The 12,639-nt window shown below is 52.6% G+C and overlaps 1 protein-coding gene across 3 annotated transcripts in view; it reads left to right on the top strand.

Annotated features, from left to right (window-relative positions):
* FUBP3 (far upstream element binding protein 3) overlaps positions 1-5,331 on the top strand; it is a 50,535-nt gene extending 45,204 nt beyond the window's left edge. For all 3 annotated transcript variants that reach the window (XM_027615504.2, XM_027615506.2, XM_027615503.2), the window contains 3 exons: positions 1,475-1,546; positions 2,874-3,001; positions 3,981-5,331. In XM_027615504.2, the coding sequence (XP_027471305.1) occupies positions 1,475-1,546; positions 2,874-3,001; positions 3,981-3,989 (209 nt within the window). In that variant the 3' untranslated portion in view covers positions 3,990-5,331. The remainder of the gene's footprint in view (positions 1-1,474; positions 1,547-2,873; positions 3,002-3,980) is intronic.
* Positions 5,332-12,639: the final 7,308 nt, after the last annotated feature.

Genomic DNA, 12,639 nt, shown 5'->3' with positions numbered 1-12,639 from the left:
ACCCCGCCTGGAGTCCGCCGGGCCAGTCTCACCGCACTCACTTGCTCCCAGGGCCTGTCACGTTTCCTTCTGTTCTGATCGGAAAGGGCCCTTGGGACAAGAGGCAGCCCAGGCTGAGTTCACATTTGCCCCATTGTCTGGGACAGAGACTCTGTGAGAAAGCCCTAAACTGGGGGGAAGTAGGTAGGGGACACGTCCTCCTTCCTCAGGGGAAGTGGCCCGGGGGCCACGGTTCCACAGAGGCCCGGCTGCGCTGCCTGCCGCAGGCAGAGGCCCGTGGGGCGAGTGAGAGCAGACACAGTCAGTGCCTGGGTTCTTGCCGCTGTCCCCATCCTTGTCTTGTGGTGTTGAGCTGTGTTCGTCCGTGGGGGCGGTGAGAACCGGTTTCCGTCGGTGAAACCTTGTTTGGAAGAAACGTCCTGTTTGCCCACATCCTCCACACCCACCTCGTTCTGTTCCCTGCATCGTCTGGAGGCCCTTCCTGCCCTCCTGGGACGACGAGGGCGGGGAGGGGGGTCTTCTCCCTGTGGGGACCTCCGCCTCACTTCCTTTCCCAGCCCCACACACACACGCCCGTCACCCCACGCCCCTCCTCAGACCGCAGTAGATTAACTAGCGAGGGACACACTCTGCCGTGACCGCGGTCACCAGCGCGTCCTGCCCGCCTGCCGCCCGCTGCGGTTCTAACAAGACAGGGCGCTGAAGGGGGGTCCTAGCAGGTGGGCATGCAAGCCAGCCCTGACCTCGGCAGAGGAAAAGGTCTCCTCGTCGCTCTGGTCGGGGCTTCTGACGCCTTCCTGCCCGGGGCAGGCCGCTGCCACTCCGCTCCCCAGCTCTTTGCTGCCAGCGCCACACAGAGCAGGCGCCCCGGCTCGCGCGCCAGGAACGAGCCCGCACACCTCCTGTCCCCGTCTGCACCTCCCCCAGGAAGGCATGAGGCTAGGTCGGGACCAGGTGCGGGTTGTGGCGCTCGGCCCCTCGGCGGTGTGTACCTCGTCTTCCTGTCGTCACCGGCGGTCTCCGGGCCGTTTTCCCACGTGCCTTTCCCGCACTTGTGCTTGTCCAGAGCGGAAGCCATCGGTCCGTGCACAGAAGGGCCAGGTGACGAGTGCGGTCAGCACCACTTGGATTCTTTGTCTCGTTTGAAGGCCGGTTCAGGGAGCCTCTGACGCAGTCACTCTGGCCCCGGGGCTCCCCAAGCTCAAATCTCCATCTGAAGGGTCGAGGCTGTTCTGACCCGTTGCTCCTGGGGGGCAGCCGTCCTGCCCAGTCCCCTCCTCACAGGGCTCTTAGTCACTCCCCGTCGGCCTGGGTGCAGGCCCTGTGGGGCGTCCGTGTGTTTCCCCGCGGCCAGCCTGCCGCCGCCTGCCTGGGGCCGCAGGGCCTGGAGCGGGCCGTGGCGCGGGCGAGGGAGCCGCAGAGCAGGGCCCGGAGCCGGCACAGGGGCCTGACTGCTTTCGTGTTCTCCGCACAGGCCAGCAGAGCCAGCCGCCGAGCAGCCAGCCCGACTACAGCAAGGCCTGGGAAGACTATTACAAAAAACAGAGTGAGTGAGCGGCCTTCTGAACAAGCAGGTCCCTAGGCCCAGCGCCCCCCTGCCTGTCCGACCTCATGGTCCGTGGCTTCCGGTCACCTTTGTTCTCTTCAGCACTTTGCCTGTGCGACTCGGTCTCAGTCCCTGCCTTTGCTTTCCTGTATCCCCCGTGTGTCCGTCAGAGGAGACGTGTGGAGTCGTCTGCCGCCCCCCCTTCTGGACGCCAAAGGGCCTGAGGACAGCTCAGGGCCAGCTGTGCCGGCCTCAGCCACCCCCTTTGGAACCGCTGGGCCAGGACTCAGACCAGCAGGCGTTGTGTTCCCTGGCTGTCGTCGGCACCCGGCTCCTTTTTGGTCCCACCTCAGGACAGGGAAGGGGAGGAAGGTAGAGCTCCGGGAAGGGAGCCTTAAAGTTGGAGCGGGTGCCAGGGTGCTGGTTTCTCGAGTAGGTTCGTTCTCTTCGCTGTGCCAAAAACTAAAGCTGTCTTTTTAACAAGAGAAGAAAAACATCTAGTAACAGCAACCAAAAGAGCCCCCCCTTTCTTAAAATTAGTCCTAAATCCGCTGTACGTATTCTGCAGTGTGGTTGGAGGTCTCACTGCCACGCCTTGACTGCGGAGGATGTCACCTGCTGGTTGGCAAAAATCAGGCCAGGGACTGTCAAAGAAATAGTTTCCCTGGTGTTTGGAATCATCACCGGGTTGATGGCCGGGGGCCTTCGGTGGGGGTCAGGGAGGTCATCGTCGCCTAGAGCCCCTGCTGAGAGGCCTGATGCCGAGTCTTCCCCAGACCTCCCAAATCCAGAGTCGCGGGACGTGTGTGGACCTGTGTTTGCAGCCCTCCTGGGGTTGGACACTCTGCACAGGGGCCCCCCACGCCCAAGCCGGGGACCTGCACTCCTTCGCTCTTCCTCCTTCCCCGTCTCCCCCCGCCTCCCCCCACCCCCCCCCACCCCCCCCGTCTGTCTGTCTGTTTGTCTGTTTCTCTGTGTGTGTGTGTGTCTCTGTCTCTCTGTCTCTGGCACTGGCAGCCTTTGGGGCAGGCGGACAGAGGCAGAGATGGTGACAGACGTGAGACCTGTAGGGGCGGGGCGGGGACAGGCAGCAGGCAGCTCAGAGCACTTCCTGCCGCAGTGGGCAGCGCCCGGCCGCACGGCGTCCCCGTGCCGGTGGCTCCCCCAGCGCCAGCCTCGCCGCCGGCATCCAGAGGGAGACAGCGCCGTCCCTTGTTCCAGCTGCCCCGGTCTTTCGGAAGGGACCCCTCCAAGTTGACCGCGTCCGTTACGTCCCCCCGGGTCGTCCCCAGCCCCGCTAACCCCTGTGCTTTCCCTCGTCACTCAGGTCACGCTGCCAGCGCCGCTCCTCAGGCCAGCTCCCCGCCGGACTACACAATGGCCTGGGCAGAATATTACAGACAGCAGGTCGCTTTCTACGGGCAGACGTTAGGGCAAGCGCAGGCCCACAGCCAGGTCTGTAGCCGAGCACCAGCGCGGGGGGCGCTTCCCAGACCCGCGCGCCAAGGCCCTTTCTCCGGAGCCTGGAGCCTGTGCGCGTGCGCGCGCCTGCCCTCGCGGGCCCCGCTCCTCCCCTCCGGAGGGGACAGGGGTGGGGCCGGGCGGGAGAGGAATTGGTGGCCGCGATAAGGAAGTGCCTGATCCTCCCTCACGTCGGGGCCCAGAGACTGCAGTGCCGAATGGCACTCAGTTTCTCTCCCAGGCCTCAGTTTCTCCAGCTGTCAGTGGGAGTGCCGAGCTTTATGAGTTGGGGCGGGCTCGGCACTACAGTAGGGACCACGGGAGTCACACCCACTGCTGTTCCTAAAGAGGGTGGTGTGGCGAGACTGTGCCCCGGCCCCCAGGCCGTGGTAAGGGGTGGCAGGAGGAAGGCAAGCGCACACCCTCTGAAGGCCGGGCCGGGCAGAGCGCCAGGTCTTCCTCCTGCACGGAAACCTGGAGCGCTCGGTCCAGTCAGAAGCCAGAAAAAGGTTTCTTATTAACGTGGGGAAGATGGCCAGAGGCCGCCCCAGGGCATTCTTCAGGTGCGCTTTTCAGGGGACCTAATGCCGACCAGGTCCTCCCAGACAGCGTGCCGGTTACTGCAGGCCCCGGACCCGAAGCTCGTTAGTCATCTCACTGCCAAAATGGTCCCTCTGTGCCTGGGCCCAGTGGAGACAGGTGTCAGGGCTGGTGGGCGGCCGGGGGGGAGCACGAGCTCCCCTGCCCCGCCCCCAGCACCCCTGCTTGAAGGGCCGCCCAGGACCTCCTGTGCAGGAGAGGGTTTGTCTGCACCGGATCCCGGGACGCAGGGACACGGGCCGTGTATCCGTGCCCGTTGAGGAGCCAGAAGGGAGAGGGTGACTTGTCCCCTCCGATCCTCTGGAGCCCCAGACCGAGACGAGGACGCGAGAGCTGACCTCACACACTAACTTCTGTCCCCTTCCTTCCGCAGGAGCAGTAGAACAGCGACCCACGGCTCCTTCCTCCCCGAAATCATTGTGAGCGAAAACCTATTTGTAACAGAGGTTTTTAGATTTGCAAACCTTTTGATGAAGAACCTTTGTTTTGTTCTGTGAAACACTATATTTAGATTAACAGGATTTTTCTAAAAATCGGGAAAATTAGTTACTAAAAATTGCTGATAATTTCTGTTTCATTATTTTTGTTTGTTATTTCAAATGTGTAAGCTCTGGGATTCTCTCTGGAGCGAGACCTGCAAAATTCAGGCGCCAGCGCGTGCCTCAGAGCAGTGACATTTCAACACGGTGTGTTTCTGTTTTGTTTTGTTCCGTTTTGTTGCGTGTCTTTTTATTTACAGTTTTTTTCTGTTGCAACAGAAAGTGGCTTGGAAGTCTTAGGTGGTATGTAACAAATTCTTTAAAAAATTTTTAAACAGTATTTAAATATTCTTAAATGTGTAAATTCATTAAATGTTTTACTTCTAATTTCTTGTTACCTTGGCTGTCTGGTTATATTGCATTTTTTAAAAAACTGAACTATTATGTATTGTAATTAATTATGTGAATTCTGAATTGAGACAGATAATTGTATTGCTGTCCAACAGGGGTTGGGAGGGGGCATTTTATAGGGTTTGTATAATTTCTAGAGTGCTAAAGGGGTAATATAAAAATGTGTCCGTGTGTTTAGCATACATTTTTTTTGTGTCTCCATTACCAGTTGCAATTGTGTATCTAAGACCTCCAAGCTTGTTTTAAAACAAAACAAAAAACCTTTCTCTCTTCTCTCAGAAATATAAATACTGTTATTTTTAATATTAAAAAGAAATTCGATATAACTTTTAACAAACACTGTGGAACGTTAAACCGCGTGAAAATGGAGTAACTGTTGTTTAATTCCAAGATGTTTCTTCCTTTTTTCTTTTAAATATTTTCTTAATATTTGTCAAATTAATTAGGTGAATAAATAAATCTAGTATTAACCACCATATGAATTAAATAATTTTGATTTAATAAAAGGGATAATATGATTTCCAGTGTTTACTGTAGTGCGTCTTGTACAGATAACCTGTATTTTTAAAGGAAAGAAAAACGGAGTCGAAGCTATTTTTTCTTGCATTTTTAATTGACCCGAGGGACATTCCGTTTGAAATGTACCGAAGTTACAGTTTCTGGGTTTTTCTCCTTATTTTCCTTATAATGCTTGAAATGTCTAACTATTAAAAAAAGGCAATTGGAAAATGTTATGCATGTTGTTTTTAAAAAAAATGTTCTTTTTATTTGACTGACAATTCATTTTACACTCTATATAATAAAATGTCCACAAGCCATCTTGTGGGCCAAGTATTTTTAGTCTGTTTGCCCTCCTTTCTGCTGTCCCTCCCTCTGCCCCCCGCCCCCGGAATAAAATCGAGCGAAGATTCTTGCCGCTTGCAGCCTTGCACTACACCAGCCCGACTCGGTGCACGGCCTAGATTTCTAGCCACTTCGTTAAGCTAATTTTATTTTAATGGCTTCATATAATTTGACAGCGTGATTCGAGAGCCTTGATTACCATCAGCCCCTTACCTGTCACATCTAAGCAGCTCTTGACGTGGGTGTGACACCAGGAAGTCAATGAGGAGTTCTCCTAGCGCAGAGGCAGAGGCGCTGTCAGGGGAAGGAGAGCTGGAAGATTCATTTAAGGGAGGTGGTGACCAGCTCCGCGGCAGCCGGATCTGCACACTTCCCGTCACCGAGTCAGCATGCCCCTCCCTCCGCCCGCTTCCCCACTCCCTCTCCCTGGCACGCGGTTGTGCCCCCAGAAGGTAGGGCCGGTCTTGGCGTCCCAGGCCGCGGCAGCGTCCTTCCACAGGCTGCTTCTCAGGCTGCGGCCGCCTGGGCCGCTCCCGCCTCGTCCCCAGGCCCCAGCATTCGGCCTGCAGCCGCGTGGTGTGTGGCAGGCTGGGCAGCATTTACTCTCGGCCCCTGGGCCCGCCCTGGGGCACCAGGTTGCTGGGAGGGCTGGAAAGCGCCAGCAAATGTGCCCATTTGCTTTTGGTGTTTCCACTGAGGAAACAAAAGGAGTGTCCTCCTTACCCCGAGGTTTCAATCAGAGGGTCCTGCGGTTTCAGGACACAGCGGGACAGTGTAGGCCCCCCACTAGAGGATGTCAGGAGAGGAAGAGCCTCGACTCCACTTTTTCCCTCCTTGCCTTCTGGTCCGTTGAAGCAACCGGCTCTGAACACAGCTACTGACTTTCCTATTTGAAGCAGCCCTGCCTTTGCTGCTAGCTTTACGTGTGAGTCATCTCCTCATTGAGACGCCCGGTGCTGTGAGGATCCTGCGTAGAGCCCTCCTTATGGCTCACGTGTGTGTGTGTGTGTGTGTGTGTGTTTCCAGTTCAGGTCCCTTTTCTTTTCTCTACCCCAAGCTCTAAGAGGAGGGGAAAAAAAGCATCTGTGGCTCCTTGAGGCCGAAAAGGGGTGTGGAGAGCAGCCCATCTGCAGCCATTCTGAGGCCTGTTGAGAGCCGGAAGACAAAAGGGGGCTGTGGCATCTTTAACTACACCTCTAGAGAATCGAGTTTGACGTTGAGAAATTGAATAGTAAAAGCCACTTGGAAAGAAGGAGGGGCGAGCAGGAGGAGGGCATAAACGCTGATGATGGTAATGGGAGTTGGGGAGAGGGCATTACAGAGAAGACTTCCTTCTAATTCATCTTCCAAGCTCCGTGCCAAAACAGCATTTGGCATGGTTCACAGGGAGCGATTGTGTGATAATGAACCCTAAGGTGTCCCTTAATTGAAGACTGAGCATTGCGGTTTGTGCCAAGAGTCATAAATGGTGCAGGCTTGCGGGAGGATGCATTTTCTTAAATGTATCGGTAAGTACAGATTAGCGCTTGTCCCCAGTGAAATGCCCATACTATAAATTATGGAAATCTCTCTCTCTCTCTCTCTCTCTCTCTCTCTCTCTCCCTCTGATGCAACCTTTTATTGAGGCGGAGGAAGGCGGGGTACAGTACAGCAGGAGGCAGGGGGGAAAGTTTGCAAGCATATGAAATTTGGCCTCTCATTAACATGGCGCCCACATAAGATGGTTTTCATCAGCAGTCTGGTGTCCTGGAAGCCTAAAGTGCTTGAAATGTACCAGGTTCAGCGATTGTGTTCCATTAAGAAAAGCTGCATGGTCATCACTGAAAGGACAAGTTTGTGTTTGGGGAGGTGGGGGCGGGGCGGGGGCCCAGTCTGTCTTCAGCGCTCTGCCCCGGGCTCCCACCCACCGCCACACATGCGCACTCCGTCTCTGCCCACTGCCCCGGTTCCGAGTTCCGGATTCGAGGATCCGGCTGGGCTCTTCCCATCCGACCCAAGAGTTTGGGCGGGGGAGTGGGGAGTGCTCCAGCCAGCGTGTTCCATCAACATCCCTGCCCTCTCGTCAGGTAGGAGGTGCTGTCTTTTCCGTGTCCCCTCTAAGGGGTGGCCACCCCGTGATGTCCTACAGCCCCCCCCCCCGGAGGCGTGGCTGGGGCACAGATGGCATGAGGCAGGAGCAGGTCCGAGAGGGCGTTTGGACACCTCGGAGCCTCGGCTCCTAGCTGGCTACGGTGGCTCGGTTTCCCAAGGCCCTCTTCTGGTCCACTGGGGTTTCTTCAGACAGGCTAATGCAAATGGTCCTGACAGACTCTTAGAGATTAATGGCCAGAAAGTGGCTTGACACTCAGTTCCGAAGGGGATGCTGGCCCGGGGTCCCTGCCTTGCTCGTGTGGGGTAGAAGGGGAAGTAAAGACAGCCCTCATCAAAGAACCGCTGCAACAATGGGGAGCCTTGCTGGCCTCTGTCCTGAGGGCCTTCTAGTAGCACCTGGGGGGGGGGGCGGGGGGGCTTCCGGTCCTTGGCGGGCATCTCCTTTGCTGAGGGTCTGCACACCCTGGAGGGTACGCAGGACTGTTCCCCTTTCACAGAGGAGGGCTCAGAGTCAGAAGCTAAGCGACCTGCTCTTGTTCACACAAGTGTAGGGGCGGGTTCTGTGCCAAGTTCTATGCTGGGCTTGGGAGCATAATGGCTGCCCACAGGGAGCTCCAGGTCACGTTGCCGGACGCTGCTGTCACCAAGTGAGGTGGTCCATAGGGCGGGGGAAACCACCCTAAAAGTGAGTGTCGAGCGCCAACCCTGGGCTGGGCCCTCTAAGTGCGTCACAGGCAATCACGGTCTTTGGTTCCGGATTTACAAATTCACCTACTCGCTACAATTTATTTACAATCTTAAAATGCCTATCCCCTGCGCTCTTGCAGTCATTCTCAGCAAAGAGTCGGAGTTGCCCGATGCGCACGTCTCTAGCCGACGAAAATAAGGACAACCCCCGCCGCCCGCGTGTCACGGCTCTCGGGCCGTAAGCAGGCATCCGTCTTGCAGTCTGTCTAGTGCCACGGTTTTGCAAAGTCTGTGCTTTTCTCTCTGTGATTTTGCTGCTTAAAATGGTGCCCAAGCATAGGGCTGGGAGTCTGGTACTCACACGTCCCACGGCGGTTGGCTGTGAGTTTGATCTTCAGGAATCGACAATATATATTAAGTAAGGTGCCTTTAAACGGAAACACTCCTAAAACACGTTTATGCACTGATTGATGAAATGTCGTGACCAGAGGCTGGCAGGACCCTAACCCTGCATTTCCCCACCCCCCTGGGAGCGATGGTCCTGTATTCGCCGATCCAACTTCTCGGAGATTTTGTAGAATGTGACTACCGGCAGACAAGGAGAATCAACTATCTCTTAGTTTCCCCCGAGGGCCCCACTACTCTTGGGGCTCATGTTAGAGATGAGGAAACAGGTTTGAAGGGGTTCTTGCCAGAATCATACTATGGACACGAGGTGGCAGAGCCCGGGCTCAGACCTCGGTCTGACTGCGCAACCTGCCCGCATGGCCCCTTTCGTGGACGGAGATGGCACGTGTGCAAAGGCCACCTATCAGCCCACCTGGGGCAGCAGAGTATAGGGGATAAATGTGTGGACACTCAAGCTTGGGGTTTTTGTTTGTTTCGTTTTGTTTCGACTTTATTTATTTGAGAGAGAGAGAGAGCATGCTGCGAACAGGGGGAGGGGCAGAGGGAGAGGGAGAGACTCTCAAGCAGGCTCCATGCTCAGCGTGGAGCCCGATGGGGGGCTTCATCTCACGACCCTGAGATCAAGACCTGAGCCGACATCAAGAGTCGGACGCTTCACCGACTGAGCCACCCAGGCGCCCCTCAAGCTTGGGTTTGAGCAGTGTCCCCACTACTCAAAATCTACAACCGATGGCAAATTATTTAACATTCTGTGCCTCAGTTTCTTCGTCTGCGGTATGGGGATAAGAACTATCTACCTGGTCATGGGCTGAGCTAAGATTCAATGACAAGCACTTGACACCTGCCGCATAATGAGCACACAAATCATGGCATTTCCTAGTAATAATTGAGCCCAGGGCTTCTGCCTGCGCCCGTGGCTTTTTCTATTCCACAAGGAATGCGAGGGGCTGAGTGTGTGATCTGAAAAATGTATCAGCCTCACCACTGACCCTCTAGCTTCTTCTGGGCTCTCCTGGTCTCCCCGGGATTCTCTGACCACAGGTCTAGCTCATTGGTCCCGTGAAGCCACGGCAGCTAGGCCATTAGGAAAGAACGGCCCCCAAGGGCAGGTGGGGTGACTCCGGGAGAAGCCAGGACCCCCCCACACACATACACACACACACACACACACACACACACACACTCACATTGCTATGTGCCACAGCTGTGTGGGAGATGACTTTGGCCAGCGCTTGAGTGGATCAAGGCTGCCCAATTCTGGCCGGCAAGATGATGTTTAAGGCAATTCTATTTCAAGCACACTGGAAAGGATTCTGATCCCTTCTCGCAGCAGACTCTCTAATCTGGACTTCCCAGGAAGCCTCGACCCCTGCGCAGGGACCTGGGCCCCCAACTGTCCCAGCTGCACTTGCTCGGAGTCCACACGACACTCCAGAAATCCATGTACATTCAATTCTCTGGGGTGTAGTCGGGTGCTCTTAGCTGTGTTTAAGAGAAGGATGACAATAAAGATTGGGTGGTGACAGGCCTGGGATTAATGGTTCCGTTCTAGGGATTGATAACATCCCACTAGGTCACCCCTTCCGAGTGTCTATATCAACAAGTTCTTCCCCAAATCCGCCTTTTCTTCAGTCGAGAGGAGCCAACAGCCGCCTGGAGAGTCCAGAGGCCTGGCTTTTTCCCCTACTTGGACGGCTGACTTCCTCTGTCACTGGAACAGGTCACATCCCTCAGTGTCCCTTCCATGGGAATTAGACCACACCAGTGGTTTCCAAATTGTGTGAGGCTGGGGTCAAGGGTTCCACTGTTGTTGGATTCAAATTCCAATAAAATATATTAAATGTATTTAAAATGTTTTGACTATAATTTTTTAAACACACCGTGCATTCGAATATGTTACAACTGCATTCTCATTTTTTTTTCAATCTGTGTGTCTATCTTCATGCCAGCACAACGCTGTCTTAGTTACTGTGCCTTTCAGTGAGTCCTTCAGCGCTGCTCTTCAAGCTTGTGTTAGCTATCCTCAGCCCTTTGCATCCCCATGTAACTTTTATTTATTTTTTTAAAAGATCTTGTTTATTCATTTTGACAGAGAGAGAGCACAAGCAGGGGGAGAGGCAGAGGGAGAGGGAGAAGCAGGCTCTAAACTGAGCAGAGAGCCCGATGCGAGGCTCCATCCCAGGACCCCGGGATCATGACCTGAGCCGAAGGCAGACGCTTAACAGACTGAGCCACCCAGGTGCCCCTCTATGTAAATTTTAGAATCCATTTATCATTCCCCTATGCCCCACAAACAATGTATTTAAAGCTGCCAAGATTTTGATTGGAAGTGCCCTGAATCTATGCATCAATCTGGGAAGTATCAAAACCCAACAATAGTCAGCCTTCCACTTCATGAACATGGTACATCCCTTCTTTTGCTTTAATTCTTTGATTTTTCTCTAGAATTGTAGGAGCTTTCAGTGGAGGGGTCTTGTACACCTTTCCTTCCATTTATTCCTGGGTTTTTGATGTTTTGCTGTTATTGAAAATGTACTTTTTAAATTTCATTTTTCATTTCTTTGTCATTGGCTTTAGAAATATAATTTTTAAATATATTAACCTGGATTCCAATGACTTTACTTGAATTCCTTATCAATTCTAACAGCTTGTAGATTCTTTTGGATTTTCTGTTCCAAATCATGTCATTTATGAATAAAAATGGTGTTATTTTTTCCTTTCCAATCCTTATGCCATTTTTTTTTTTAATTGATTGCTTTACTGCCCTGTCCAAGGCCTCCAGTGCATTGTTTTCTGAAAGTAGTAACAGTGAGCATCCTCGCTGGTCTCATCCATAGTCTCAGAGGGAACACTTTTTTTAAAAAATTTTTGTATTGTTATGTTAATCACCATGCATTACATCATTCATTTTGGATGTAGTGTTCCATGATTCATTGTTTGTGCATAACACCCAGTGCTCCACGCAGAACGTGCCCTCTTTAATACCCATCACCAGGCTAACCCATCCCCCCAACCCCCTCCCCTCTAGAACCCTCAGTTTGTTTTTCAGAGTCCATCGTCTCTCATGGTTCGTCTCCCCCTCCGATTCCCCCCCTTCATTCTCCCCCTCCTGCTATCTTCTTTTTTTTTTTTTCTTAACATATATTGCATTATTTGTTTCAGAGGTACAGGTCTGTGATTCAACAGTCTTGCACAATTCACAGCGCTCGCCATAGCACATACCCTCCCCAATGTCTATCACCCAGCCACCCCATCCCTCCCACCCCCCACCACTCCAGCAACCCTCAGTTTGTTTCCTGAGATTAAGAATGCCTCATATCAGAGAGGTCATATGATACATGTCTTTCTCAGAGGGAACACTTTTAATAATTCCCCATTAATTATGTTTGTGGTGCATTTGTTATATGTACTTTTTATCAGACAAGGAAGTTCCCTTCTGTTTCTCATTAGCCAAAAGTTTTATCATGCCTGGGTGCTGAATTTTTCAAATGCTTTTTCTGCATCTCTAGAAATCATCATATGATTTATCTCCTTTTTTAATTTTAACATAGTGAATTACTTTGATTGTCAAATTTTAAACCAGCCTTGCATTCCTAGAATAAACCTCACTTGGTCACAATATATTATCAATTCTTCTTTTATATCATTTGATTGAATTGCTCATAGTTTTGTTTAGAATTTTTGCATGTATATTCATGAGAACAGTCGATAATTTTTTAAAAAATCATAATTTTAAAAATTTTAAAAACATCTGAAACATGTTGACTTGTGCTATTAGCTTACTCCTCATTTCCATCTGGGTATGCCATTACTGGTCACATTCCTGATGAAGAATGTTCTAACTCTGGATGGGTCTTTGGGTTCAGGTCTCCAGCAAAATTGTGCCAAAAGGTTCATTACTGAGTTCCAAGCTCAGTCAGATGCCAGGCAAGTCTCCAGCAAGCAGGTCATCTCACTGTGGCCAGTGGTCATTGGGCAGTAACATTGCTGGAGCACCTCCCTGTGCTCCGCCCTGGGGGAATTAAGGCAAAGCTGCTTCTCCCCTCATGGAGCTTGCCATCCGGGGGAGGGCTTATTTATGCCTGTGGTTACTCAACAACTCAACTTGGAAAC

Source organism: Zalophus californianus, chromosome 13 (assembly GCF_009762305.2).
Source record: "Zalophus californianus isolate mZalCal1 chromosome 13, mZalCal1.pri.v2, whole genome shotgun sequence".
Taxonomy (NCBI): Eukaryota; Metazoa; Chordata; class Mammalia; order Carnivora; family Otariidae; genus Zalophus; species Zalophus californianus.
Note: the sequence above shows the minus strand (reverse complement) of the source record. Positions and strands in the feature narration are given on the sequence as shown.